Source organism: Mustela putorius, unplaced genomic scaffold (genome assembly GCF_011764305.1).
Source record: "Mustela putorius furo isolate JIRA1106 unplaced genomic scaffold, ASM1176430v1.1 tig00004041_pilon_pilon_pilon, whole genome shotgun sequence".
Classification (NCBI taxonomy): Eukaryota; Metazoa; Chordata; class Mammalia; order Carnivora; family Mustelidae; genus Mustela; species Mustela putorius.
In genome coordinates this window covers 2,401,442-2,427,831 of record NW_025422176.1, presented here as the reverse complement: position 1 = coordinate 2,427,831, position 26,390 = coordinate 2,401,442, and the positions used below count along the sequence as shown (strand labels likewise).

Below are 26,390 nucleotides of genomic sequence, written 5' to 3'. Positions count from 1 at the left end.
TGGCGGTTGGGTGGGAAGTTGGGGTACCAGGTGGTGGGTATTATAGAGGGCACGGATTGCATGGAGCACTGGGTGTGGTGAAAAAATAATGAATACTGTTATGCCGAAAATAAATAAAAAATAAATTTAAAAAAATCTTCAATTAACATTTCAATGCAAAATAAAAAATATATATGCAGCAGTAGTTCTCAGGCACAGAATTTAGGAGGAGACTGGAGCAAGTGTTCTCCCTAGCATACAGTGAATATTATGACCCAAAATAGTGGAATGTTTCCATCTGACCTTGCTGCCTTTTGACTGAATTTTATTACAGTGAACAGCTTTAGTAGGTATGATATTGCTAATTGGAAAGAATGAGACTGAAGTTTATAACCTGTATTTTCTTGAAGTCTGTAAGACCAAAATGATTACTTTTCTCCCAATTGAGCTCCTAGATCATCCAATGAAAATAATATTGTCCATAAAATATCTGGAGCATCAGCCTAAGAACCACTGGCCATGGTTATTCAGTGTCTTCAGGCCTCACAGGATGAGGTAATGGTATGACAGATTTCCTCTCAGTGTCTCTGGAAAGAGCTTTCCTCATATCATAGGCATCCTCATTGGGCTACTCGTTGCTGGCCGAGTGGTACTCTATGACCCGTACATGCTGTAGCCCAGCTGCTTGTGCACGTTGACTGCAACTTGGTTAGACACTCTTACAAAGAGATCGCTGAAAAATCCACCCTTTCCTTCTGAAAGCTCCCCTAATAACCCCATAACTTTAGCAGCCAAACCAAGGCATCAAAATTTGGGGGCAACAGAGAGAGCAGTGATGTGCCTGTGCCATTCTTCCCCAGCTACTGAGCCTACTGCATTACCTGTGATATAACCCATTAACTCTCTACCAGGTGCCTCCACAACAATGAAGTACTCTGGCCAGTGGGCAAGGTACTGTAAGTAAAAAGGAATCCCGTAAGTTTCTGTAAGTGGATCCAAGTTAATGTTGTTGAAGCGGAACAGGTCATCGCATGTGAAGGCCCGGAGCGTAGTCACTGCACCATGAAGCTAGCTTAGGAGACCCCCCCTGAGGGGCACGTTTTATAATGAGGTTAAAATCACATCAATGGGAATTCTCACAATAGAATTTCAGAAGTCTTACAGCCCCTGGCCTGCTTTCTAAAACACACAGACCACTAAAAACCAGTGAAATAGAACATGGCAATTTGGAGACCTCATCAGGGAATACAACCTTGAGCATCTACATTCAGTTCCTCGTCACTCTGGTGGCTGAGAAGTACTTACTGGGGTCTACAGGGCATGAGGCACTGAGACACACATGGTCCCTCCAGGCACCATTATTCCCATGGGGTAGACAATCATTAAACAAGATGTCTGTGTTGCAACGGGACTGACTGCCACAAAGAACATGCACAGAGAAGAGATAGTGGGCTGGACCTTGTCTGCAGGTGTCAGGGGCCTCCGGAGGGAGCCGCATCTGACATGAACCAGAAGAGCCAGAGGCTGGGCACCTTCTTGACTCATGGGCCTCACCCACATCCAATCTGTCAGTACATCCCATCAGCTCCTCCTTCAACATGTACCCAGACATGGGTCGATTAGCTGCACTTCCACCCCTACCACCCTGATCCAAGCCAGCAGCATCTCTTGTCCTGGGGGAGAAAGTGTCTCAGGCAGAGGGAGCAGCCGAGCTGCCCCACGACCAGCAGGCACAGGGCACACTGGAAGGACTGACTGGATCCTATAGGGCAGGGAAGGTGAGCCGGAAGCAAGACTGGAGAAGGAGGATGGAGCAGCCGTGCAGACACAGAAGGAACATTTGGGTTCATCTCCAACAGCAACAAGAAGCCATGAAACTAGGCAGTGACATGATAGAATGAGCCTTCCACAAACCTATGGCTCCATGGGAACATGGGGATCTGGGAAACGGAGGAGAGCCTGGAAGCTACCTGGGCAGACTAGCCACAGGTCAAAAGACAAATGATCATAACTCGGACTGCGACAGCAGGAGCAAATATAGAGAAAACGTGGTAGATCCAAAAACTGTTTAGCAGATAAAATCACAGGTCTGGGTGAGTGATTGCAGAAGGGGGAAGAAAGTCAAAGCAGATGACTTTTTCCTTTTGCACGGGGGAGCTGAAGGACACAGTAGTCCCATTCATGGAGCTCGGGGGGTGGGGGTAGCAAGAAGGAAAATACAGGAAGGGAATCTCGAGAACAGTTTTGGAAAGACTGGATTTGAGATAACTCTGAGACATGCAAATGCAAATTTCCAGTTGGCAGCAGGAGACCCAGGGTACCATGGGAGGATCATGAAAATCAAAGGGAGTCACACCAAGCAGTACAGATTCTCACCTTGTAGCTCATGGGGAATCAAAAGGTTTCCAGTAACACATTAACTAGAGAAGATGTGGGATTCCAAAAAGATCACCCTGGCCAGAGCAGGAGCACATGGTTGGCAGAGGGAGCTGGACGAGAAGCAGGTAGGACGAGGAGGATGGGTTGCAACAGAGCAGGCAGGAGAAGGGACCTGAGCCAGGGGTCTGCTCACAGGGAAGGAAAAGGGAACAGACTTGCCCTTTGTCACCAGTGTAGCACCCATGCAGCTCCTGGGGATGGTCGAAAACCCAGAGCACATCACCTCCCTGACTTTAAACCCCTCGGTCCTCCTGCATTTCACTCTCTGACAGTCTCTCCAGAATGCTCTCTTGCTCCCTGCTCTCCAACACAACATCAGGTGCCGCTGACACAGCCCTGGGCTTCAGTGTCCAGGCTAGTTTCTCCTGTCTGGCAAACACGTATTGTCTTTTGAATACTTCCCTCCTCCACGGGGCAAGAAGGAAGAGCAGTGCTGACACCGAGGAGGTGGCCTGGCACCATGAGCAAGACTGCACGGCTGGTAGAAGTGGCCTGGCATGCATAGAGAGGCCATATGGTTCCCTTGTTGGACACAAACGACCTCACAGAACAGCAGCACAAGGTGACCTGGCTAGGGTGAAGAAGAGAGACAAAATAGGCCCACTCAGACAAAACCAGGTGCTTGGTCCACCATAAAATACCAATCATCCCCTCTCCCGGTTCGAAGGAGTGAATGCCTTCCTTCTGAATGACACAGTTCATCTCACTACTCACACCACCCTCTAGAAAAGACTGATAGAGCTACCCAATCACAGCACTGATTCACCTCCCGGCAGCACCCAGTCCAGAGCACACCCCTGCTTCCTTGAACACTCTCAAATACATCTGCTCAAAGCCCAAATCTTGTATGTTCTTTCTAACACTCTTTCTTACTGATCAGCCCCACAGTGCCCATGATGTGGGTTCTCCCCAATGATGAGTAATGAACCCACTGTGTTTAAGGACAGGTGTGCTCCCAGTGGCCTCTGGGGAGGACATTGACCACTGTCATGGGAGGAAAGGTCAGTTCCCTTTCTTGGAGGGACGTTCACGGAGTTCCAATCTGAAGGTTCCCATCTTCTCCGTGAAGCAGGACCCATCCCATCGCCCATGTTATGCAGAGAATGAAAGACAAGGGCGGCATCAATCACAGGGTTGAGGAGAGTGCAAAAAGTCTGCTGGAAGGATTCCGGAGAGTGGGAAAGGGAGCTGCCCAGAGAACAACAGAATGGGGGAGCTCCATAAGGACACAGGGGAGGCTGGTTGGCAAGAACACACAGTCATTCTGAGCTGCTCTGCTGTGTGATTCCCACCATCAGGATTCAAGGCAAACATGGATGCTTTGTGTCACCCAGCGTTTGGGGTTTACTCAGACGAAAGGCAAGGGTAGTAGAAGCATTGCCAGGACAATGGATGAATCATAGGCTGGGAACTCTACGCTCGGCTGAGAGATGAGCGCCTTGAGGGAGAATAAAGGACAGAAAAATCCAAGGAGGTCCTCGGGAAGAGCACACGGATGGCAGAGCAGAAATAACAGATGGAACATGCTGGAAAGAAGAGATCAGGGCTGAAAGGAGCTGCACTGCTCATGTGCGAGGTGGTGCAGCATCAGGGTGGAAATCCAGGGCACCAAACTGGGAGTGGTGACAGAGGTGATCACTGCAGAGGAGGCATTCAAGAAAATGAGTTTGTGAAAATGAGTGCCCTGTGTGGAAGGTCCACACAGGACCCTGTGTGGGTCCTCCATGTGCACACTGAGGCCACCCAGGCCAATGTCAATAGTCAAGACAGAGAGGAAGGCTGTGGGTCCGGCAACCAAGTCTTCCATGAATTAGGTGAATAACTGTGGGGGACAGGGAGAAAACAGTAATGATGAGGCCAGCGTGCTCCACCTAGGGACCATGGATCACAAAGAAATGGCATGGGGGCAAAAAAGATGGAGGACACCAATCTTGAATCCCCCGATCCTGAAAATGCAGGGTATGAGAACATAGGCAGCTCCTTTGGGGACTTAAGGAACAGATGTACACCGCCCCCCCCAGAAGGGACAGGGTCAAAGCAAAGAGAGGGAAGAAATGGCTGAGGAAAGAGAGGAGGCTGGCAATTATGGACACTAAATTTCCCAGGTCATTCATGGGGAGGGCATAGGGATGGGGGTCACGAGCTTTTAAAAAAAAAAAAAAAAAGAGGGAACTGCCTTAAGGGAAGAGCAGGATGGGAAGATAAGGGAGAGAGGAACTGGGAGTCACGAGAGTTGGTGATCACGGTAAGTGCTCGAAAGATTCCTATTGAACCAAATGCAATTATTAGAATATAATAACAAATAAGCCCGATATATCCCATAGAAGAGTTCTAACTGTAGGATGGTAGGAGTGAGGGCACCAGTCCATGATGAAGGTCAGGACACTGATGATGGTGACATGGTGCTGACACTACCAGTCTTGAACACCTGCTGTGCGCCCAGTACGGGGGGGGGGTGGGGGAGCACTCCACATCTAGTTCTTCCAGCAGTCCTCTCAGACAATTCCTTGCATGGCTAGCTCCATGAGGGCTCTGCACTGAAGGAGGGAACATACCAAAACAGCAGAATCCTAGGACTCCTGGGAGGCCAACCGGCTTTCTTAATGGATTCTGGGGCTTTATGGCTGTAACTTAAGGCAGGAGGAACGAATCTGACCCACAGCTAGGACACAGTCAGTAACTTCAACCAAATAATATTCAGAGGGAGAGAAATCATTGGTCACCTGGGTGGCCCAGTCAGTTAAGCACTGGACTCTTCGTTTTGGCTCAGGTCATGATCTGAGGGTTGAGAGATCCAATCTCACATCGGGCTCCACACTCAGTGTGGATTCTGCTTGAGATTCTTTCCCCCTTCCTTTCCTTCCTCCTCCTCTCTCCCCTCCCCTGCTCCAGTGGTGTGCACATACTCTAAAATAAATGAATAAATCTGTTAAAAAAAAAAAAGAATGGAGGGAAATCAAAAGTAGTAATAATAACTTGTGGAAGGCTTCCCTCTGGACCAGATCCTGTGCTGACTGCCTTGGATCTATTTCTCATTTAATCCTTACATCCCAAAGGCAGGTTACCATTCTTATCCCCATTCTGAAGAGAGGAGGGAGGCAGAAAGGGATTTGTCGTGATTCATGCAAAGAATCCCTATGGTATTAATAACATGACTTTCTGACAAGATTGAAGGGTTTAACACACCACAACGAAGTGGCCGATCATGATATCACAGAACTTGAAGGGCAGAGCCCTGTAAAGTATCTCCAAACATTAACCTATGGATTTTCCTAATCCTCTTGCATGTTGTTCAGATGAAGGAAAGTCCAGTGCAAAAAAAGCTGTCATGAAATGCATCCACATGGCAAACATATCTGGTCTTTATAGCCCTGGACCTATCCCAGAAGATTCTGACTCAGTGAGTCTAGAGGAGGACGTGAGCATCTGTGTTTTGTTTTAAAAGCCCCACAAGGCTCTGCTGATGTGCTCTTTGAGCTTAGTACAATGGCCTTAGAGTCTCCGCAATTCCAAACCCAAACTTCCCCTACGATGTGGAGATGGCTGCAGACACAACAGGGTAGTGGAAACTAAGGCAGAGAAGAACAGAGAAATTATAAAAACTATCGAATAGAGAGTCATGAAAAGGCAAGCTCTAATTATACGACTTCTCTGTCCTTTTCTTGTATCTGCATTACTCTATAGTTTTTATTAAGTAAGCAAGTTTGCACAAACTGTTACCAACGAATATTAAATAAATCAATACCAACAACAATTTTAAGTAAATGAAATTGTAATATGCTACTAAAAACTATTTCCTTTCTCTCCAATAGTTTCAGTGGCACTTCAGAGTCTCTTAGCAAACAGCAGTTCATATGAGAAAAATTATTTCTAATTCAACAGTGCGACACATGAGGTCAGTGGCACCTGAAAGCTGGAGAACAAATGAAGTTGGGTGGAGTCCATTTATGTTCACAAATGTCACCACAGACTGCCTCCACGTCTTCAAAACTTCTGTATTTATCTATTCCTTGAATCAACCACCACTAACACCTACTACATGACAGACATGGCACTAAGTGTTTCATTAATGTTAAGTATCATTTCATCCTTCCGATCATTTATGAAGTGGGATTATCATCATCCCCATTTCTCACATCAGGAAACTGAGACATACAATGGATGAGGAACGTGGCTCATATGAGGGAGAGCTACAATCAGCTTGGATCTGGACTCCATGTTTTTTTTTTTTTTTAAGATTTTATTTATTTATTTGAGAGACAGAGATCACAAGTAGGCAGAGAGAGAGAGGAGGAAGCAGGCTCCCCAAGAAGTGGAGAGCCCCATACGGGGCTCGATCCCAGGACTCCGGGATCATGACCTGAACCGAAGGCAGAGGCTTTAACCCACTGAGCCACCCAGCCGCCCCCCTGGACTCCATGTTTTAAATCACTATGCTTAGTCTCCAAGAACCTACAGAAAGTGCAAGTCTTAACCCCAAACCTTGGTTTTCCCCACCCTATAGTGGCCCCCATGTGGCCCCAGCTTCAAGGACATTCTCTCAACTCCTTGAACAGTCCACACGTCTTCCCTGCTCGAACGCAACACGCTCCCACATCTGCCTTCATTTCTCAGCCTTCTGGTCTCAGCTTAATGACAAACTCTAATGCACCCTGTAGCTCTCAGCACTTGAGGAAAACCTGTAATTGTGTATTTCACAGGTAATTATTTGCTTCCTGCCTCGTCGAAACAGGTGGTGAGTACCTGAGACACCTGTCGGGCTATTTAACACGTGCTCCCAATCACCACCCACCCCCCACCCAACCGCAAGGCCCCACCGCAAAGTACGCTCTCAACAATTTCTGCAGGACGAACGACACTCCGGCCTCGTGCTTGCCAATATGTGTCACATCTGTGGTGACGACGCTGCCCCCGCTACACCCCTCAGAATGGAGACTCCGGAACTTTCATCCAAGAGCTCTGGAAAGTACTGGCTCTGGGCACCAATATTACCCGGTCCTGGGCCCGCACTCGACCCCCCCCCCACCCCACTCCCCCGCCGCCATGACTGGCCTGATGTCAGGTGCACAATAGGGATCCTGACAACCCCCAGTGGAATGTCATCTACTCAAGAGGGAGAACCCGAACTTCTTCCCCGTCAACATGACACGTACTCGGTTTACCCTGGTCTTCCGGCAAGACTTTAGCCCCAACAAGGCCGACACCCCGTCTGCCTGGCTCCGGCCGCACCCCCAGTCCCGCTCTCCCCAGGCCCGGCGCACGGCACAGGTGAGATAATCAGCCGCTCCACACACGAAGCCCCGCTCCGGGCTCTTCACAGGCGTGAAACGAAGGGCGCACGAGGTGGCGGCTAGCTTTTGGCGAACCAGCGTGTTCCTGAGACACGGGCCCGCCTCCCACCAAGGCCCCAGCCCCCAGGGGACGCCGACCCCTGAGCCCGCGCCCCGCAGGTACCTCTGAGCAAAGAAGCATCTTCACAAGCGACACGCACTCCCTCGTCGTCTGTGTGGAAGAGGAAACGCAGGAAGTGAAAGAGGGCGTCCTCAGGCCACTGTCCTTGCACGCGGGGGTTCCGGGGTGCTGTGCCCCGCGGAGAGACGTAAGCGGGGTCCGCAGGTGCTGAGGAGAACCGCCAGCTTCTGAGACCGCCGCTCAGTGAGCCGGCTCCGGTCAGCGGCGCTAACAACCTTCCTGCTCATTGGCCCGTCGGCCCAGTCGCTGATTGGACAATTTCCCCGCCACCTCGGCCTGCGGAACGATTTATTGGACTCCTTTTAGCCCCGCCCACACGCCCGGGAGCTTTCTCGCTCCGGGGCGGCGGCGCCCCTGTTAGTTAAAGCCTATTCTCTCCTCGAGACGTCTGCAAAAGCTGGTTTGTCTCTTAGGTGTTATACGCTGTTCTCAAGTTCTTCAGTTTTCCTGGCGGACTCTGCTTTTTCACTTGTGGAACTTGAGTGGGTTTTTGGCAGATCCTGAATTTTAGAGTTACTAGCGACTCTGATTCCAGGGTCTTTGTTCTGTAACAGGTTTTGTAGTTCTTTACTCTTTTTTTCTCAGCCATTTAATTTTTTTGGTGCCTGTGAATAATTTCTGCCCTTTCCTGTTAGTGGACATTCTGTAATACCGCCACTGCGAGTTGATGGCCATCAATTGCCCTCGCTCGATTTTATTCAAGTTTCCGTGATGGCACTCTGCCTTTCGCAGATTTCATTTGGCTCTAAGCTGTTTGTTCCCTGGGATGAAGATTGGGACAGGTGCTTCCAATGTCTGACTTTAGCCCCCAGCGTTAATATTTCATCTGAGAGTCTGTTGATTTCTTGCGGTGCCGAGATGACATCAGCAACGCCCAGGTCATCACCATGGAAAATTCCCCTCCTCAGCACATCTCTGCTGAAATTGAAGATGTGGCCTGTGAAGGAAGTCTCCCTGCCATCCACTCCACCCACGGAATGGCTCAGGCAGAGCCCAGGCCACAAGCCCAAGACAGCATCTCTGTGGGTCCTGGAACTGACCTGGTTCGCTATGGAAAAGAATCCAGTGCAGTTGGACTATCTCACCAAGTGTCCCCAGAACTGCCGCCTAGGGGGAGGCTAAGAATCAGAAGACAACCCCCAGCTGAGGCCCAGCTGCCCCAGGAATGGCAGCTTAGGCTGCAGGGAACAAATATTTTCTGAATACCTACTATGTGCCAGGCCAGGAGCTAAGGATAGAGCAATAAAGAAACATAGTGTCCATACATAGTGTTCACCCAGCTGCCAACTGGATATGGATGTCTCCACTGGGCTCTTCACCAAGCTCCTTGACTCACCAAGACCCAAGCCAAACTCTCTGCTACCCCCTCCAACAGGAAACCCACTCTTATCCTCTAGGACTCCCGCCAAGGTAGTAGCAGCTCGCAAAAACAAAAAATTCTGGGAGAAGGAGAGATTCCTCTCTTTCCCTCTTCACAGAGCCAAGTCGATCTCCTGGGTTCTCCCTCCTGCATTTAGCTTCTCCCTCATCTCTACACCACAGTCCTGTTCAGACTGCTCTAATTTCTTGCCTTCGTTCCATTCCGGTATCCCGGCTAGCCTCAACTCCCATAGTTCCTCCTCCGCAGCCATCCAGAGGGAGATGGTTAATTTCCACTGTTCAACCACGTTGCCCACCCTAGATCATTTTTCTGCTCTGCCTCCTGGGCTCTGTGGCCCAGGAAGCTGAGTCGCATGGGCTATATCACCTGGCCTCCTTTGCTATCTGGCATCCAGTTAAATTTGGCCAATGAGAGGCACCAGAAGGAGACCAGAGGCTGGGGTGGGTAGCTGAGGGTTTCATGCTTCCCTTTGCCCCACACACCAGCCCTGTTCCCTCAGTGCCCCTGCTGGGGCTGGCGGTGGCTTCATCCCTTCAGGCCTTAGCTCTGCAGATTATTCCCTAATCCTCTTCAGCCTAGGAGTAACTGCTCCCATAAGAGACAAACTATAGGTGCTTCACCAGCATTCTCTGGGGCTACTAATGCTGCATGAATCTCAATAAACTATCTCTTTATGAAATTATCTTTAATTAAGTTCTTTTGAGCGTGATCTCTCTTTCCTGCCAGAATCTTGACTCACAAGTCTTCCCACTGTCAGCAGGATGAATTCCCTATGACACACTCCACTGGGATTTCATTCTCCCACATGTTTACATTCCTCCTTCTGTTCCTGGAACCTTGGGTGTGTAAGTGTACTTTTATTTTTTGGCAAAAATTTAGAAGGGTTTTCCAGGAGAAAGGCTTCCCTGGGTCTAGCTGTCTCCTCTTTTAAGCAGTAATCTAAAAAATTATTTTTTTCCTGGGGCACCTGTCTGCCTCAGTTGGTAGAGCAGGTGATTCCTGATCTTGGGGTTGAGTTTGAGCCTCATGCTGGGGGTAGAGTTGATTAAAAAAAAAATCTTGGGGCACGTGGGTAGCTCTACTGGTTAAGTGTCCAACTCTTGATTTTCAGCTCAGGTGATAATCTCAGGGCTGTGAGATCGAGCCCCAAGTCGAGCTCTGCACTGGTGTACAGTCTGCTTAAGATTCTCTCTCTCTCTCTGCCCCTCCCCACCTCAGGTTCTCTCTCTTTCTCGAAATAAATAAAATCTTTAAAAAGCAGGGTTTTTTTTCCTGCGGGCAATGGGGATTCATATCAATACATTCTCTTTGGGGTATCACCATACTGATACTGAACCACCCAGGCGTCCCCCTTTATACAAATTTTTTTTTAATCCAATTTTCTTTTTTTTTTTAAGATTTTATTTATTTATTTGACAGAGAGAGATCACAAGCAGGCAGAGAGGCAGGCAGAGAGAGAGAGAGAGAGAGAGAGAGAGAGGAGGAAGCAGGCTCCCTGCTGAGCAGAGAGCCAGATGTGGGACTTGATCCCAGGACCCTGAGATAATGACCTGAGCCGAAGGCAGCGGCTTAACCCACTGAGCCACCCAGGCGCCCTATACAAATTTTTGACCGTGGTTTTGTTGTTGTTGTTATTGTTTTGTCTTTTCAAAGGTTTCAGTAGGATCGCGTGGGAAAGCCTGTTAGCTAATCTCTCTTAAGTAGCTTCTCAAGGCTTCTTCCAGAAAAAGGAAGTCGTGGTGCGCCCCCTGGTGGCCGTTTTCTCCACTTACAGGCAACTGCGTCCAAAGTACGTCTGGGGCTAAAAGACCTTGCCGTCCCTTAGACCTAAGGGCTAGAAAACCCACAGCAACAGAAGGTTGTGCTCTTGCAGAGGCTGGTTGGGCGGCTTTAAGGCCACTCCCCGCCAGAACTGTTACAAAGTTTAAGTCACAAAAATGTTGCTTGCAAGGTACTTTCAACACTATAATGCAAGACTGACAAAGAGAGTCTTTTTTTGTGTGTCTTTAAAAAAAATGAGGTTATATGGAAGCATATTTTTTTTTATTTTTTTTTAAAGATTTTATTTATTTATTTGACAGAGAGAAATCCCAAGTAGATGGAGAGGCAGGCAGAGAGAGAGAGGGAAGCAGGCTCCCTGCTGAGCAGAGAGCCCGATGCGGGACTCGATCCCAGGACCCTGAGATCATGACCTGAGCCGAAGGCAGCGGCTTAACCCACTGAGCCACCCAGGCGCCCCTGGAAGCATATTTGATACATAGTAAACCATGCATTAAAAATGTCCAGTGAGGGGCGCCTGGATGGCTCAGTGGATTAAAGCCTCTGCCTTTGGCTGGGCTCATGATCTTGGGGTCCTGGATGGAGCCCCTCATCGGGCTCTCTGCTTGGTGGGGAGCCTGCTTCCCGCTCTCTGCCTGCCTCTCTGCCTATTTGTGATCTCTGTCAAATTTTTTTTAAAAAATCTTTAAAAAAATTGTCCCATGAGGAGACGCCTGGGTGGCTCAGTTGGTTGAGCTAAGTGTCTGCCTTCAGCTCAGGTCATGATCCCAGGTCCTGGGATTGAATCCCATGTCAGGCTCCCTGCTCAGCAGGGAACCCACTTGCCCCCCTGCCTGCAGCTCCCCCTGCTTGTGCACACTCTCATTCTCTTTCTGATAAATAAATATATTTTTTTAAGTGTCCAATGGGGGGCACGTGGGGGGCACAGTTAGTTAAGTGTCCAAGTCTTGGTTTCAGCTCAAGTCATTGATCTCAGTGTTGTGAAGTTGGGCCTCAAGTCAGCCTCTGCGCTCTGTGCAGTCTGCTTGCGATTCTCTCCTTCTCCCTCTGCCTCTCCTGCTTGTGCTCTCTTTCTCTCTCTCTCTAAAATAAATAAGTCTTAAAGAAGAAGAAGAAAAAGAAGAAGGAGGAGGAGGAGGAGGAGGGGAGAAAGTAGTAGTAGTAGTAGTAGTAGTAGTAGTAGTAGTAGTAAATGCTCTTGGAGTGGGGGCAGATCAATAAAGCCAAAAACACAATCCATCTTTTCCGGAAACCACAACCCACTGGAGACAGACACTTGAACCTGTTTCGGTTTTGATAAACACTGTTTTCCTAACTACTCCACGACCAGTAACTCAGCAGCAGCTCTGACCCAGCTTCCACATGCTCTGTGGCTTTCTGAGAACAGTCTCACTCTGGGTTTCATTCATCAAGGTTCTCCAGAAAATCAGGAACGACAGGATGTGTGTATGTAGAGAGAAACAGATCTTTTTTAAGGTATGGGCTCACGTGATCATAAAGGCTGATAAGTCCAGAACCTGCAGGGTAGTCCAGGATGCTGGAGCCCCAGGAAGATGATGCAGTTCAAATCCAAAGGCTGTCTTCTGCTCAATTCCCTCTTGTTCAGGGGACATCAGCTTTTTTGTTCTAGCCAAGCCTTCAACTGATTGGATGAGGCCTACCCACATGAAAGACAATCAGCTCTACTCAAAGTTTACTGATTTAAACATCAGTCTCATCCAAAACATCCTCGCAGAAATCTCCAGACCAGTCCTTGGCCATACCCTCCCTGGTCAAGCTGAGGCATAAAATTAACCATCTCAGATTCCGTCTTGGTCATTCTGAAACCCCACTCTCAATCTGGATTTGGAACTTCCCGTCTACCCTCCCTAGGCTTCTGGTTTCCAGAAACCCTGTTCCCTGCCTCTTCCAAGCCTGGCTCCTGCGGGCATCTCGCACTCCCCTCCCCTGCCCGTGCTCACCTGGCTGTGCTCTCCCAAGGTCTATCCTAGGGTCTCTTTCAGCAAGCCTCTTTCTGGTGCAACCTCTTTCCCTACCGCCATTCACACACACCACCCAGCCGGCTGCCTTTCTAGGACAGCAGGATGGCTCAGACCCAGTTCCCTTCCCCGGGCTCCTACGAACTCTCCCCTCCCTGCGCACCACCTGACAGAGCTTGGGCTGGTCCTTGCGCCACGGGGGAGGGACCGATTCCGTTTGGCCTCAGCAAGTCTTGCACGGAGGGACTGCTCCCAAAGGCTGTGACCGGGGGAGGAGGAGGTCCCCAGGCCCCTTGTGAGGCATATGAAGGGCTGGGAGAGGAGCAGCCCGCCCTCACCAATGCGCCCGCCGGAAGGCTACAGGGCAGCGAGGGTCAGAAGTGCTGCTGGATGGACAGGAAGCCAGCAGGGCCCAGGGCACTGAGCTGGTGGGGGGCAGCAGAGTGGGGCAGGGGGTGCAGGGGTTCTACTGAGTGCAGAGGAATGACCCCCGGGGTGACGATAACCTGAGAGATTTTTAGTCAAAGGAAGTAACGTTGCATCATGTGCAAATAATGCTTTGCCCGGGCCATGAGTTGGCTGTGTTGGGCCGGATGTCTCTCTCTCTCTCCCCAACTTTCTGATTTCCCCCTTTAACTTTTAACCAAATTGGACTGAATACACCAGAACTAAGGAAATTCTTATGTCCCTGAGTTTTTGATAGCTCCTGTTTGTGTATGGCAAGGGACACTGATTTTCCACATGGCAACGTGGCCAATTTTCTTTCACCAAGAAATTAACTTTAAAAGTTGGTTTTAAAACCTAGGAAGTGGGCGCCTGGGTGGCTCGGTGGGTTAAGCCTCTGCCTTCTGCTCAGGTCATGATCTCAGGGTCCCGGATCATCGGAATCTCTGCTCAGCGGGGAGCCTGCTTCCTCCTCTCCCTCTGCCTGTCTCTCTGCCTACCTGTGATCTCTCTGTCAAATAAATAAAATCCTTAAAAAATAAAAGAAAAGAAAAACCTAGGAAGTCAGTGGAAACCAGGGTGGTTTGGTGATGGGGTAATGTAATGAGGGTCCATGAGTTGGGTTCAGCCTATGGACTGCTCAGGTCCCAGGATCACCTGAAGTCTGTCTTTCCCTGTCAGTCGGCTGGACCGCAGGTGCACGTTCTCTCACGGTCCAATGGCCAGAGCCCACCACGCATCCAGGGTTGCAGAAGCCATGTGGCTGCTGTGAGCTGAACTTGGGAGCAATGCAAGACTGGATGTGTGGAAGTGTCTAGACCGCCTCCTGCAGGTGGCCGGTGACTCGAGGACATCTGGCTAGGGGAACATCGAGGTCAGAAGAGTGGCGGGGACAAAGGCCCGAGCAGCTGAGAGAGGTTATGGTGGACTTAGGAGTCATATGGCCACTTAGGGAGTAGAGCTGTAATGATTTAAGGATTAGGCAAAAATGAAAACCACTTTTTAATTTTTTAAATCAAACACTTTATTTTCCACATAACAAGCGCAAAAAACTCCCAAACACTTTTAACAATACAATTAACGCAGTTATGAATTCAATTATATACTACTCAAAGCCCCAAAAGGTCAATCAGCTTAACGTTCCCAACATTTCCAAACGTGGTTTTTCAAAGCTACCTTTGGTTTTTGGAAAAACCAGTATGGAAGTCAATATACATTGAATGCATTGAACAACAGTTGCTTATAGGAAGGTGTCCAACATTAGCTCACCCCTGGCAAGCCGGAGCAGGATCTGAAGTCACACACTGGGATACACACACAGGTTTTGCCCCCGAGCTCCCACGGTCAGGAGAGGGCCGTGAGGGGGGAGGAAAAGGCCGGTCCAGGTTGTGGCATTTTCTTATTTTGTAACAGAGGTATGAGAGTTTAACACTAGAACACTGGCAAGTCATTAAGCTTCATGTTCCAAATGGTCTCTTGCTGAGGCTTGAGATGGGCACAAATGGTGGGGAAGATGAAGTCACAGGAGAGCTTTGAGCAACAAGATCCCAAAGATGCTCAGAGAGGGTAGGAAGGAGCAAGCTACAGTTTCCCATCGTTCTCACATTATTTCAGGGTGAAATTGTGGAGAAGTTCGGATAGAATGTTCAAATATTTGCTTAGATTTGTACTCGGTTGCTCTATGAGGACCCTCATATACAGCAACATTGAAACGTTCATTGTAAAAAAGAGCGTACAAAGAAATTCACAAAAAAGAGACAATTAATGTTGAGCAGCCAAAAAGTCATGGTTTATTATATCGAGAGGGATTTCATAATTCAAACACAACCAAACTGTACATTTTACAATCACATTCTATTTGTAAACAGTTAAAAGCCACTGACTTCTTTTGCATCTTAGGACACAAACAGTTAGATCAAGGCAATGAAATGATGGCAAATTCTGCGCTGTTAAAATGTTTACCCTTGTCTGGCCCGTCTTCTTTGACTAAGCAAGCATTATAATACCATTTGTGGGCAAAAAAAGGGGGCGAGGAGGAAAACAGGTTTAAAAATGGTGTAACTCGTTAGTTTGCAACAACATTTAAAATTTTCTTTATACAACGAACAATTCTGTAAGCCCAATACCTTGGCTACAGTATGCATAGTTACTGATTTCGGCTTTAAGGTACAACAGTTCAACATTAACACAGTCACAGGAGAGCAGAAACAGAGAGAGCCACTTGATGGGGTTACAAAAAATTATCACCTATTGATTATTAGCAAACCATCATCACTCACTAATAAAAAGACAGCATCTGAAAGCAGAATGTCAACTCCAGCTTTAAGCATTTGTTTTTTTGTTTTTTTCTTTTTTTTTGGCAGAGAAAATTCTTTAACAGAGCAATATGTAGTATCAGTGCTAAAAGTTGGGGTTTTCTGTTTTTTCCTATAAGAAACTACAAGGAGATTTTTTTTTATTTTTTTATTTTTAAAATTTTTTTTTTTCCTAACTGGGGAACTGGTTTTCCTGAGAACCATGCTCTTGGATTTAGGACAGGAATAGAAAACAAAAGAACATGGCCAAATGCTGCTCCTTTTTCCCAGAGATAGAAAGCATCTTGTAAATCATCCTCCATTGTTTTTTTTTTTTTTTTTGTCTTTTAAATTTTTTTTAAATGATGGAAGAGTAAACATTTTTTTTTTTTCTCAAAAAACAAACAAAAAAATCTGTAAACAAGAAGGTTCACCGTGAGAACCTTCAAAACAAAATGGAAAGCCTATTCAAAGTGCAGGGCCCGTCCTGGGTGGCAGGGGGGCTGCAAGTCACAGCTGTGGCCACAGTTTTTCAAACTGCAGAGCGAAATTCTTTAGTTTTAGAACATGAAAACACTGGTGCAATACTTTCATTAATAGTCCTAAGTCAGCATCAGAACTCGGTCTTTTAAACTCCACGACACCACAGTAAGGTAGGCAAACATCAAGGCATAGTAGAGAGCGCACACCTTTAAGAACATCCTTGAGTAAACATTTACACTGGAACAGCTGCCCCCCCATATTGCCGATTAGACGAGAGAACATCATTCAGTGCAAAGTTAAAAGCTCATACATTATCAGCCCAAAAAAATGGTTTTGAAAAAAAAAAAAAAAAAAAAAAAAAAAAAAAAAGAAAGAAAGAAAAAAGAAAGAGAGGAGGAGAAAAAAATAAAAAGGGAAACAGCAGGTGAAGGACGGGGAGAGAAACAGGGAAGGGGCCGGGAGGAAAGAAGAAAAGAACCCAAAGGCTAAACATGATGAATATACACGAGTGAGCTCATTCTACACGGTTTAGCATGTATGGCGCTATTTGGGAGTGTAAATAGATAGATACCTTTTCACATTATAATATTGGCCTGCATGATTCAAGTATTCAAACTGATATGTTTCAGGGAAAACAAAGTGGAAAATGTGCAGAGAAGAGCTGTTCCCACAGGTGGCCCCTGGCTGCAGGCGGCGAGCCCAACTTAGTGCTCCTTTCTTTCGCTTCTTGAGGTCACAGTTCGTGAGTCTACATCTACACGTTACATGGACTCTCCACCCCCACCCAGGTGGTCAACAGAAAGAAAAGCATTAATGGGGGATGGGCTGCTAATTCCCCGGGGGTCGCTGCTGCTGGGAGGACCCCACAGGCTTGTGGAATAATGTGGGGTCCCCCAGAGTGAAGTGCCGTGAAGGTCTCCACAGTTAGTTCCCGACAGCCCAGCACCATTCCAGTGATTGAGATCGGTCCGGCTGGAGAACGAGTGGGAACAGTCGAGGGAGCCCAGCCGGCTCTGGCTGGACCCGAGAGACTGCCAGCCAGGAGAAGGGGTCAGAGACTGACTTTGTGCAAAGAAACGGCTGATCTCCTCTTCACTGGCAAACTCAGCAAGAATAGTAGTGTTCCCCAATACACACCTGGAGGGAAGAGACACGGGACGCAGTGAAGACTCAGGGCGTCTGAAGGGTCTGATTCGAAGCGAGGGGTGCCCCCTGCCTCTGCTCGAAAGCCAAGGGGGCCGGCAGCGGCACACGTGGCCCAGGGCTCTCTCGGACCCAGAGCCACACCCGCCCCACACGTAGGGCCGTGGTATCCAGATGGATCATGGCTTTTGGTCTCCTACAGGTGATCTAAGAGATTTTCTAGGGCCATTTTGAGGGGCAGCGCTTCTCCTTAGGAGGACTGACCTTGGAATCCAAGACAGAGCGAGACTGCCACCTCACGAAGCACTCTTACGGCAGGACTCTGAGCACCAGCCCAGGGATGACACACAGTGTCACCGGCTGTGCTTCCACACACAAGGGAACCCAAACCCTTCCAATCGCGAGGGCACTTTCCAGGTGGCAGGCACCAGATATCCAACTTACATGTGCAGAGACTTTTGTGCCTTCACTACCTCTTCTTTTGAACTGTAACGGACCAAAGCATTTCCATGTGGGAGGTTCAGGTGGAATGTTATCAGTGGGCCATGCTGCATGCACAGAGTACGCAGAGTTGAGCCATCGATCTAGGAAACAGAGCGTGGGGAGCCGCCGATTAGATGCGCCGCCACGCGGACCATCGGGGGAGGTCGTCCCAGGCTGGGACTCTGCTCCTCTTTCCTGCCCAAGGTTCTTCACTTCTGCTGCCACTCTTCACTGGGCCTCACTGCTGTGACGGGGTCCAGTGCCCCCCTCCCCACCTCCACTGCTCCCAGAGCCATACCTCTGTGGCCTCTAGACTCCGGGACATTCCCCAGATCCCCACTTCCTTAGTTAGCCATGCCCTGCTGTGGCTTCATGTCTTCTCTCTTCCCTGCCCTGAGGACAGGATTCATCAAGGCACTGCTCCCTGGGAGAGGAGGGGGTGGGCTCTTAACATCCAGCCTCCAGAGGAGGGGTGGTCCGGGGCCTAAGGAGATGTTCTCATCTACCAGGGCAGACCAGGGTTTCTCGACTGCAGCACAAGGACCACCTGCAGGAGAGCGCAGGCCTAACCCTAGCCCAGGCCTACGCCATCAGTGCCCCTGCGGTGAGACCGAGGCATCTATTTTGGTCGGCTGCGTGCACGTTGTATAGTGGAAACAAACTGGCTCCGACCACAGCCTGCCTGAAGCATCCAAAGATCACCTGCAAGATCACCCGCTGTGACTTCCTTGGTCCCGCCTTGACGCCTACTCGGTAGCCCGAGGGAGGCCTAGGTCGAACCTCCTCTCAAACCAGACTGGAACCCTCTGTTCCCCTGTCTCCTGGCACATGCCTTTAGGCCAGGACGCCTGGTGCTCTTACCTGAGGTGTAAGGTTCTTTAGAACAAGCCAATTTGTTATTCTCCCTGAGCTGCTCTCACCCCAGCTGCAACCTAGGGACAAAGGACAAGTCAGTTTTCCTCAGCTAAGGCACGAAGGACATTCGGACAAACACATCTCAGTCAAGTGACCCCTGTGCGGGAGGGGCACGCGGGCCCCCGGTGCCCTCCCCTACCCTGCCCACCGCCTGCACCTCTGCCTGGAGTCACCTCGCCGCGGCTCCGACTGCCCTCACGCCGGAAGTCTGAGCAGGCACGGCTTTCTAGGGCAGGTGGCTCTGCCTCTGGGAAGAGTGAGCTCGGACAGCGGCCAGCTTGTCACGGCAGGCAGGAGGGCTGTGAAAGGCCATATCCCTTTTCCATCTTTTCATTTATAAAGCTAAAACTATCTCCAAAGGGCACCTCTGAGGAAAGGCCTCTGTGATTATCTAAGGTATGGTCTGATAACTCTGAATGCAGGAGGGATTTAAAAGCTTGCCATCAGTGTCCATCGACAGAAAAACGGACAAGGAAAACGTGGCATATATATAAAACGGAGGAGATCTTGCCACGCAGAACATGGACGGACCTAGAAGGTACTGTATGCTAATGAAACACAGCAGACAGAGAAAGGCAAATACTGTACAATTTTACTTGTCTGTGGAATTAAAAAAAAAAAAAACAAATGAACAAAGCCAGCTCAGACCTATAAATACGGTGAAAGAACTGATGGTTGCCGGGGCAAGAGTGGGGCATGGGCAAAATGGGAAGGGGAGGAGGTCGTCCAGGCTTCCAGTCAGGGAACGAGTAAGACAGGAGGAGGGAAAGGTTTAGAGTCGGGAACACAGTCAATGGTACTGAACAGTGTGTGGGGACAGATGGTGGGTACGCTGGCGGCGAGCACAGTCCCGTGGAGACTCGCTGAATCACTGTCTGGAACTGCTATAACGCTGGGTCCCCACTGGACTTCAATCAGGAAGAGCCGGCTTGCAATCACTGGACACTTCTGTGTCTGTCAGCCTCCCAGGGAGCTCCAAGACTGGCCTTCCTGCTCAGCCCCAGGGCGCCCGCGCTCCCAGCAGAACTTGAGGATCCAGTCATTCCTGTGAGCGCCCGAGGTACGTCACCAACACGGCGGCGTGCCTGAGGAAGACGGCTCTGTGACGCTGCCTCCTGGCCGCTCCCTGCACTGGCTCACTCATCGCCGTCTCTAGCAAGGAGCGCTCGTGCTTTCCTGGGCGGCTCGCCTTGCCATATGTATCCTCTCTGCTCGGCCTGGCTGACCCTTACTGGGCTCCACCAGCCGCCGCGCGTGGGACCCCTGGGCACCAGACCCTCTCCTGTCACTGTGCTGCTACCGGCCACGTGGCTGGCACCAGATGCGCCCTCGGCCCGGGAAGAACCACTCACACAGGGCACCTACTACATTCATGTGCGGCTAGCAGCTTGGATCCTTTCTTGGAATTTAAATCACTCCCCGTCCCTTAAACCTTTCCCCCAAAGGAAACACTGCTAAGCTTTCTTTCAGCCGATCGCCTGCCTAAAGACAGGACACTGCTGTGAAGTTTGACTATTTTCAGGCTAGAGAGGAGAAAGTCAGCTCCAGTTCTGAGACTGAGGAGAATGAAGACTGGGACCAGATTTACTGGTAGAACTGGCAGACAGCTCGTTTGATCTGGGTGCGCGTCAGGGCGGGGGCACAACGCCAGTCCTAAGCCCGTGCGAGTCCCGCGCAGGGAGAGCAGGGAGAGAAAGGAGACGGCGCGGGGGGGAGGGCGGTCCTCCTGGGCATGCCGGCCCCGCACTGTTAACGGCCAGCACCCCCGTCCACTCTCGCACGGCCCTGCTGAAACAATACACGGGACATCACCCTAAGGATACAGGCCAAGCTGCCACCCAACAGGCCCAGCGGGGCTGCTCCCACCTTCCCCAGCCTCTCCGGGCAGCACGCTGCTGCCACGAGCAGGAAGTGAGCAGATGTTCTCAGGCTCTAGGAAACTTCGAAAGAGACAGGATATATCGATTACATTAACCCGACCGCTGGCTGTGTGTGTGGCTTTGGCCACATGTTTTTAAGTAAACCAGGTTTAATTCCAAGTAAATTTAAGATTCACAATTTAGAAACTGCAGAAGACGGCAATATGCTGGGAGTCGCGCGTCTAAGGTCGAACCCTACTTTATACTGGGTAATGCACATCCGTCTGTTGGACTCGCTGTGTGTACTTATTCCTGTTCAGCAAAGGAACCCCCAGAAACCATCACGAGCATCATGCTTGTCTTACCTGGGGTGTACCTGGCGTCAGAATTTCCCCATCCTCCACCTACACGAAGGGGAGAGTTATCCCACGTAGACAAGGGTGGCTTCTGACCAGTCAGTCCCGGAGGTGGGCGGGACGGAGCAGTGATGTTCTTAGGTGGTAAAGGGACCTTCCACAGCTCATGAGCCAGAGAGGTGTTTGTAACTGAACCAGGAGACCATGTCAATTTGGAATCACTATTTCTGGCTACTCACAGGGGAAAAAACACAGTGGGCGGGGGAGGAAAATAATGCTTTTAGAAAAGAGAAAATGTAAGGACAACACCCATTCTCCCACAAAAAGCAAATCAACTAAAAAGAAACCCTATTAAAAATCCCCAACTCAAAACTGCCCCCCAAAAGCCCCACAAAAGCCAAAAGGAAACTGCTCCCTTGACTCAAAACACTCAAACCATTTGTTATTAACAATTTTAAGACTCATGAAATTCCTAGCCCAGTGTACAAAACTATACCACAATGGAAATCAGAACAAAACAAAATACACTGCTTTCAACTGCTCTGAAACAGCACCTGGGAACTCCTTATCTTTAGGACCATGACCGAGTCACTCGAGATCGTCACATAGGTCATTAAATAGATCTTAGAACTCTCTGGTTTACACATGGGAAAAAGGACCACAAAAGTAGCCCCAACTCAGGAAGTCCTCACAGCGGACGCTCACCGGGCGTCTCTCTGTGCCGAGCGCCAGGCTGCCGGGCACTCGGTGCATCCTAGCTCTAATCCTGACACACATCCTACCGAGGTCAGAGAGGTTAAGCAACTATGGGTCCCGTGCACAGCCAGGATTCAAATCCAGGCCTGTCTGGTTTAAAAAAAAAAAAAAAAAAGGAAAGAAGGAGAAGAAGAAGAAAGCTCACTTCCTGATGTGTCCTGCCTCATGGCAATGGGGGTGTGCAGGGATCAGGCACATGGTAAACTTGTTCAAAATAATCCTACCAAACCATGAGGGGGCAGAAGTGGATGGAAGATTTTTTAACTTCTGTCACTGTCCATTATGTTTCTACTTGATTTATAAAGTGCACCTCCCTTAAGTGAGTGAGACTCAAAGTGGTGGGGAAGCCTGGTCACCACACAAGCTCTCACTTGTCTCCGACAGAACAAGTAGAGAAAACTCAGTGTGGTCGTAAGCAGACAGCAGTCGGACACGGCCAGAGCTCCCAAGTATGGGATTGCTTTTCTAGCAATTCCAAGGTCAGGTTTCCTACACTTTACAGAAGTATCAGTCTGCAAAGGATAGGACATTACCAAAATAAAAGCTGCTTCATTTGAGAACTGCTTCCAATGAAACTGCATTTAACGAACTGGCTCTCAGACGAGAGAGGGAGAGGGACTCAGTGACAGACTGTGGGCTCTAGCCGATTTTAGAAAGGGACAAATGGTGTTACAAGTATTTTCCCAGGCTCAGAAACATATTCTCCTACCTCCAGACTAAGAATACTTCCAATAAAGAGAAGAGGGTTCCCCACAATAGCCCCCGCCCGAGGTGCGGAGTACCCCATTCCTCTGACAGGGCCTCAACAAGCCCGGGACAAGGCCCACCTGAAGTGCTTTGTGCTGTGCTGCTGAGGGGAACGTTGTAGTTGGAGGCACGAATGGATGACCAGGCACTAGTTGAAGGCAGCGTGGTGTTCAAGGATGAGGAGGACCCTGCGTGGGGGAAGAGCCCAGTCAGCGATCCCCAGAGCAAGGGGCATGGCACATGGAGAACATGCAGGAGCTTCCCGTGAGGCTGCGATCCCACCGCAGGCCACAGGAAAGAAACAGATGCTGGGGTCCAGGCGCGGTGCCCACAACTGCACCTTCCTCCATGCTCATCGTTCTGACTGCGGCTCAGGGAGGTAGCTTCCCTCCTCTGCCTGACACTCCAAGACGACGCTGGCTCCGTGTCCCAGTCCAGGCTCCAGAAGGAGGCCTAGTTCCTCCTGCCCCCAAGCCCTGACTGAACTCCAGGGACAGCTCACCAGACCACCCCCTGCCCCCGGGGTACCCTAGTACCAGCAGGTCCTCACCCTCCATCACGCCCCACAGCAGCCTCCCAAACCAGACTGTCCCATTTTGAATCGCCCTCGCTCTCTGGCCCCGCCGCAGGCTGGACTGTCCTGGGGTCTGTAAGAGCTCCAACCCGGCCTCCCACGCCGACGCTCTGCCAGTCGCTGGCAGACCGTCTACCCTCGATGGCAAGACTCCACTCAAAACCTTCAACGGTTCACGTCTTCTAACACCAGATCTAAACTCCTCTCCTGACCAACGATCTTCCACAACAAGAAGTCTGTCTCTGCAAGCCGCAAGATTCTTCCACTATCTACACACACGGCTGTGAGACTCTACCCTTGGCCCTGTCCCCGCTGTTCTGCAGCGAAAGCCGTGAGTACTTTAGCTACTTCTACACAGTGGTCGGTTAAATTCAGCCATTTTCGAATGAGGAGGATTCTTTCCTTGCCATTGTGATATGGCGAACACCTGTTAACAAAATCACACATTTAATGTAAAATGCTCTTCGGATCTTGTTATAAATTGTCTAGAGGAATAGGAAGATGTAGGTTTTGAACAGAAACAAAATATTTTCTTTCACTCCCCTCACCTTCCTTCAGGGGCATGCAGAGACTACTTCAAATGCCCGGGGGAGGGAAACTATATGGTAGGTGGTAGGACGACTGCATTTGATGACCCATTAAAAAGTGCATCCGAGGGGCGCCTGGGTGGCTCAGTGGGTTAAAGCCTCTACCTTCGGCTCAGGTCATGATCCCAGGGTCCTGGGATCGAGCCCCACATCGGGCTCTCTGCTCTGCAGGGAGCCTGCTTCCTCTCTCTCTCTCTCTGCCTACCTACTTGTGATCTCTGTCAAATAAATAAATAAATAGAGGGACCCTTCAAATGGTCTTAATTTTTCACTTTCAGAGACAAAGAAAGCTAAATTGGTTCTTCACATGGAAGTCCTTTAAGAACAAGAGTGTATAAATGAATGATAACATTTTTTATAAGAAATGTCCACTTCTTAATAATCACAACACTGAAACTTGTTATAAAGTAGGTAACAACCTTTCAGTTGCTACTATAACTCCTGGAAAGCAAGTATTTGTTGGTACTTTGAGTTAAGTGAATATATGTGTAAACCATATCAAGTGACAATAAATCCTCGTCATTTTTAAAGTGGCAAAGAATCACCTATGGGAAAATTGAGAATTCACTTTTTATTTTCATGACTTCCTTGGATGTCAGGTGCTGCGATGGGCTAAAAGTTTCTCATCCTGTGAACCATTCTTAAATCGCGTCAGCCAGTGTCTTTCAGAAATTCGGACCTGTACCCGCCTACGTACCACTGTTCCTGTCCCTGAGGTGGTCAACTTCCCGCACAGTATTAATTGAAAGATTGTTTATGACACTGCCAGGAGTGACGTAAGGGTCAGTTTCAGGGTCAATGTTTGGATAACCTTTCCATGGTTCACCAGGGCGAAATTCTGGAAACAAACACATAAAATTAGTTTGGGCTTAATCATCCATCACTTAAAGATCCATTATTAAATATCCAAAACTTGTTTTCCTTGTGCAATTCTCAAATATTTTCCAGTTAATACTAGTACTCTATGAGACTGATTTAGTACTATGGTTAGTGTAACATGAGCTGCTATTTAAGAATGACTTGTGCATTTTTGCAAATGAAATCATTTCTCAGGGTTCATATATTTTTAAATAGTAACACTTTAAAAATGTTTTTTTATTTTATTTTATTTTAATTTTTTTTTATTTTTAAAAGATTTTACTTATTTGACAGAGAGAGAGAGAGAGAACGCATGCGCACAAACATGGCAGGGGGAGAAGCAAGGAGAGAGGGAGAAGCAGACTCCCCACTAAGCAGGGAGCCCATGTGGCACTCGATCCTAGGATCCAGGATCACGATCTGAGCTGAAGCCAGATGCTCAACTGACTGAGCCACCTAGCCACTCTTATTTTTTTTAAGATTTTAGTTTTGAGGCACCTGGGTGGCTCAGTCGGTTGAGGATCTGCCTTCGGTTCAGGTCATGAGCTCAGGGTCTTGGGATCAAGTCCTGCATTGGGCTCTCTGCTCAGCAAGGAGTCTGCTTCTCTTTCTCCCTCTATCCCTTCCCTTGCTCATATTCTCTCTCACATGCTCTCTCAAATAAATAAAATCTTTAAAAAAAATTATTTTTAAGTAATATCTACACCCAATATGAGGCTCGAACTCACAACCCCTAGACCAAGAGTCGCATGCTCTACCAGCTGGGCCAACCAGGCACACCTAAACGGTAACACTGTAAAGTGCTTCATTAAATCACAAGCCATAGCAATGCAAACAGAAAAGAAGGCTGTTAAATCCACTGCCAGTAATGTCTCAGCCCAAATGAAACACCATGAAGTTAGTCCCCTGGTGCAGATGAAGAGGAGCCCTGAGTGTTTTTTTTTACCTTACTCCTCACGCGGGCCAGCAGGACTCCCTCCCCCTTCCCTGCCTGGAGCATAAAGGCACTGGTAACAGGCCAGACTGGCTCCTCTGTTCCTTCCCAGCCCGAGCAGAGCGCAGGCTGATCCACCGAACTGGCCTACATCACTAGAGCACTGAGCAGGAAAGGACCCCGTGAGGGAGGCAGAACCTCAGTCCACACTTTACCTGGTGGCCAGTTAACACTGCTAGAGCCGTTAGGCGATTTGGCACGTGGCCAGCCATCTCCTATTGAACCCGGAGGGCTGGCTGGAGAAGTACTGCTGTTCATAAAGTCATAGGGAACAAATGGAGACTCTTCCAGCCTGAAACCACTTGAAATAGCACCTAAAGAGAGAAAAGAGAATAAGAGAATAAGAGAATGTGAGGCAAAAGGCACTAGTGAATTTATTTCTTGTAGCTTCTCAAATATCATAAGAACACCCTGTATGAGCTCTGTGGGTGCCAAAGTGCGTTCTGTAGACTGCGTGAAAAGTCCAGGAGGAAAGCAAGCCCTGAACTCTCTTCCAGATGGCAATCACTTTTAACTCTCTTATGTCCCGAGATCTGAACATTCTCATAGTGAATTTTATTTCAAGGAGGAGAATAAGGAACATAATCATCAGTAAGTGACCAGAGTATGGGTACAAACTTATTTCCAAGTCATTAGAACACTTGTACTTTGCCCTAAACCGAGAACAAGCACAGTGGACTCCTTGTCAGGGAGATGTGTGTTGCTGGTGAATGAGGTGCACCGGAGGAAAGAAACACAGCTCCAGTAAAGAAAGCTTTATGGTGGAGAATGTTCTAAGTGGCAGAGAGGGGAATCCAAGAATCCAGGAGACTGCTATGACCACTCCATGTAATGAGAACAAACACACGTTTTGATCAGGATGTTCCCA

At 48.9% G+C, this 26,390-nt stretch overlaps 1 protein-coding gene and 1 pseudogene across 10 annotated transcripts in view; both read right to left on the bottom strand.

The window, feature by feature from the left end:
- Positions 1-300: 300 nt before the first annotated feature.
- Positions 301-8,117, bottom strand: LOC101681254 (annotated as a pseudogene).
- A 7,117-nt stretch (positions 8,118-15,234) lies between these two features.
- Positions 15,235-26,390, bottom strand: part of TNRC6A (trinucleotide repeat containing adaptor 6A) — a 103,304-nt gene continuing 92,148 nt past the window's right edge. For 9 of the 10 annotated variants that reach the window (XM_013048885.2, XM_013048887.2, XM_013048891.2 and 6 more), the window contains 7 exons: positions 25,678-25,836; positions 24,368-24,508; positions 22,590-22,697; positions 21,016-21,237; positions 18,738-18,808; positions 17,838-17,977; positions 15,235-17,387 (listed from right to left, as the gene is read on the bottom strand). In XM_013048885.2, coding sequence (XP_012904339.1) covers positions 17,012-17,387; positions 17,838-17,977; positions 18,738-18,808; positions 21,016-21,237; positions 22,590-22,697; positions 24,368-24,508; positions 25,678-25,836 — 1,217 coding nt within the window. In that variant the 3' untranslated portion in view covers positions 15,235-17,011. Of the gene's footprint in view, positions 17,388-17,837; positions 17,978-18,174; positions 18,301-18,737; positions 18,809-21,015; positions 21,238-22,589; positions 22,698-24,367; positions 24,509-25,677; positions 25,837-26,390 lie in introns of those variants that run through there. The other variant, XR_001177234.2, reaches the window with a different exon arrangement.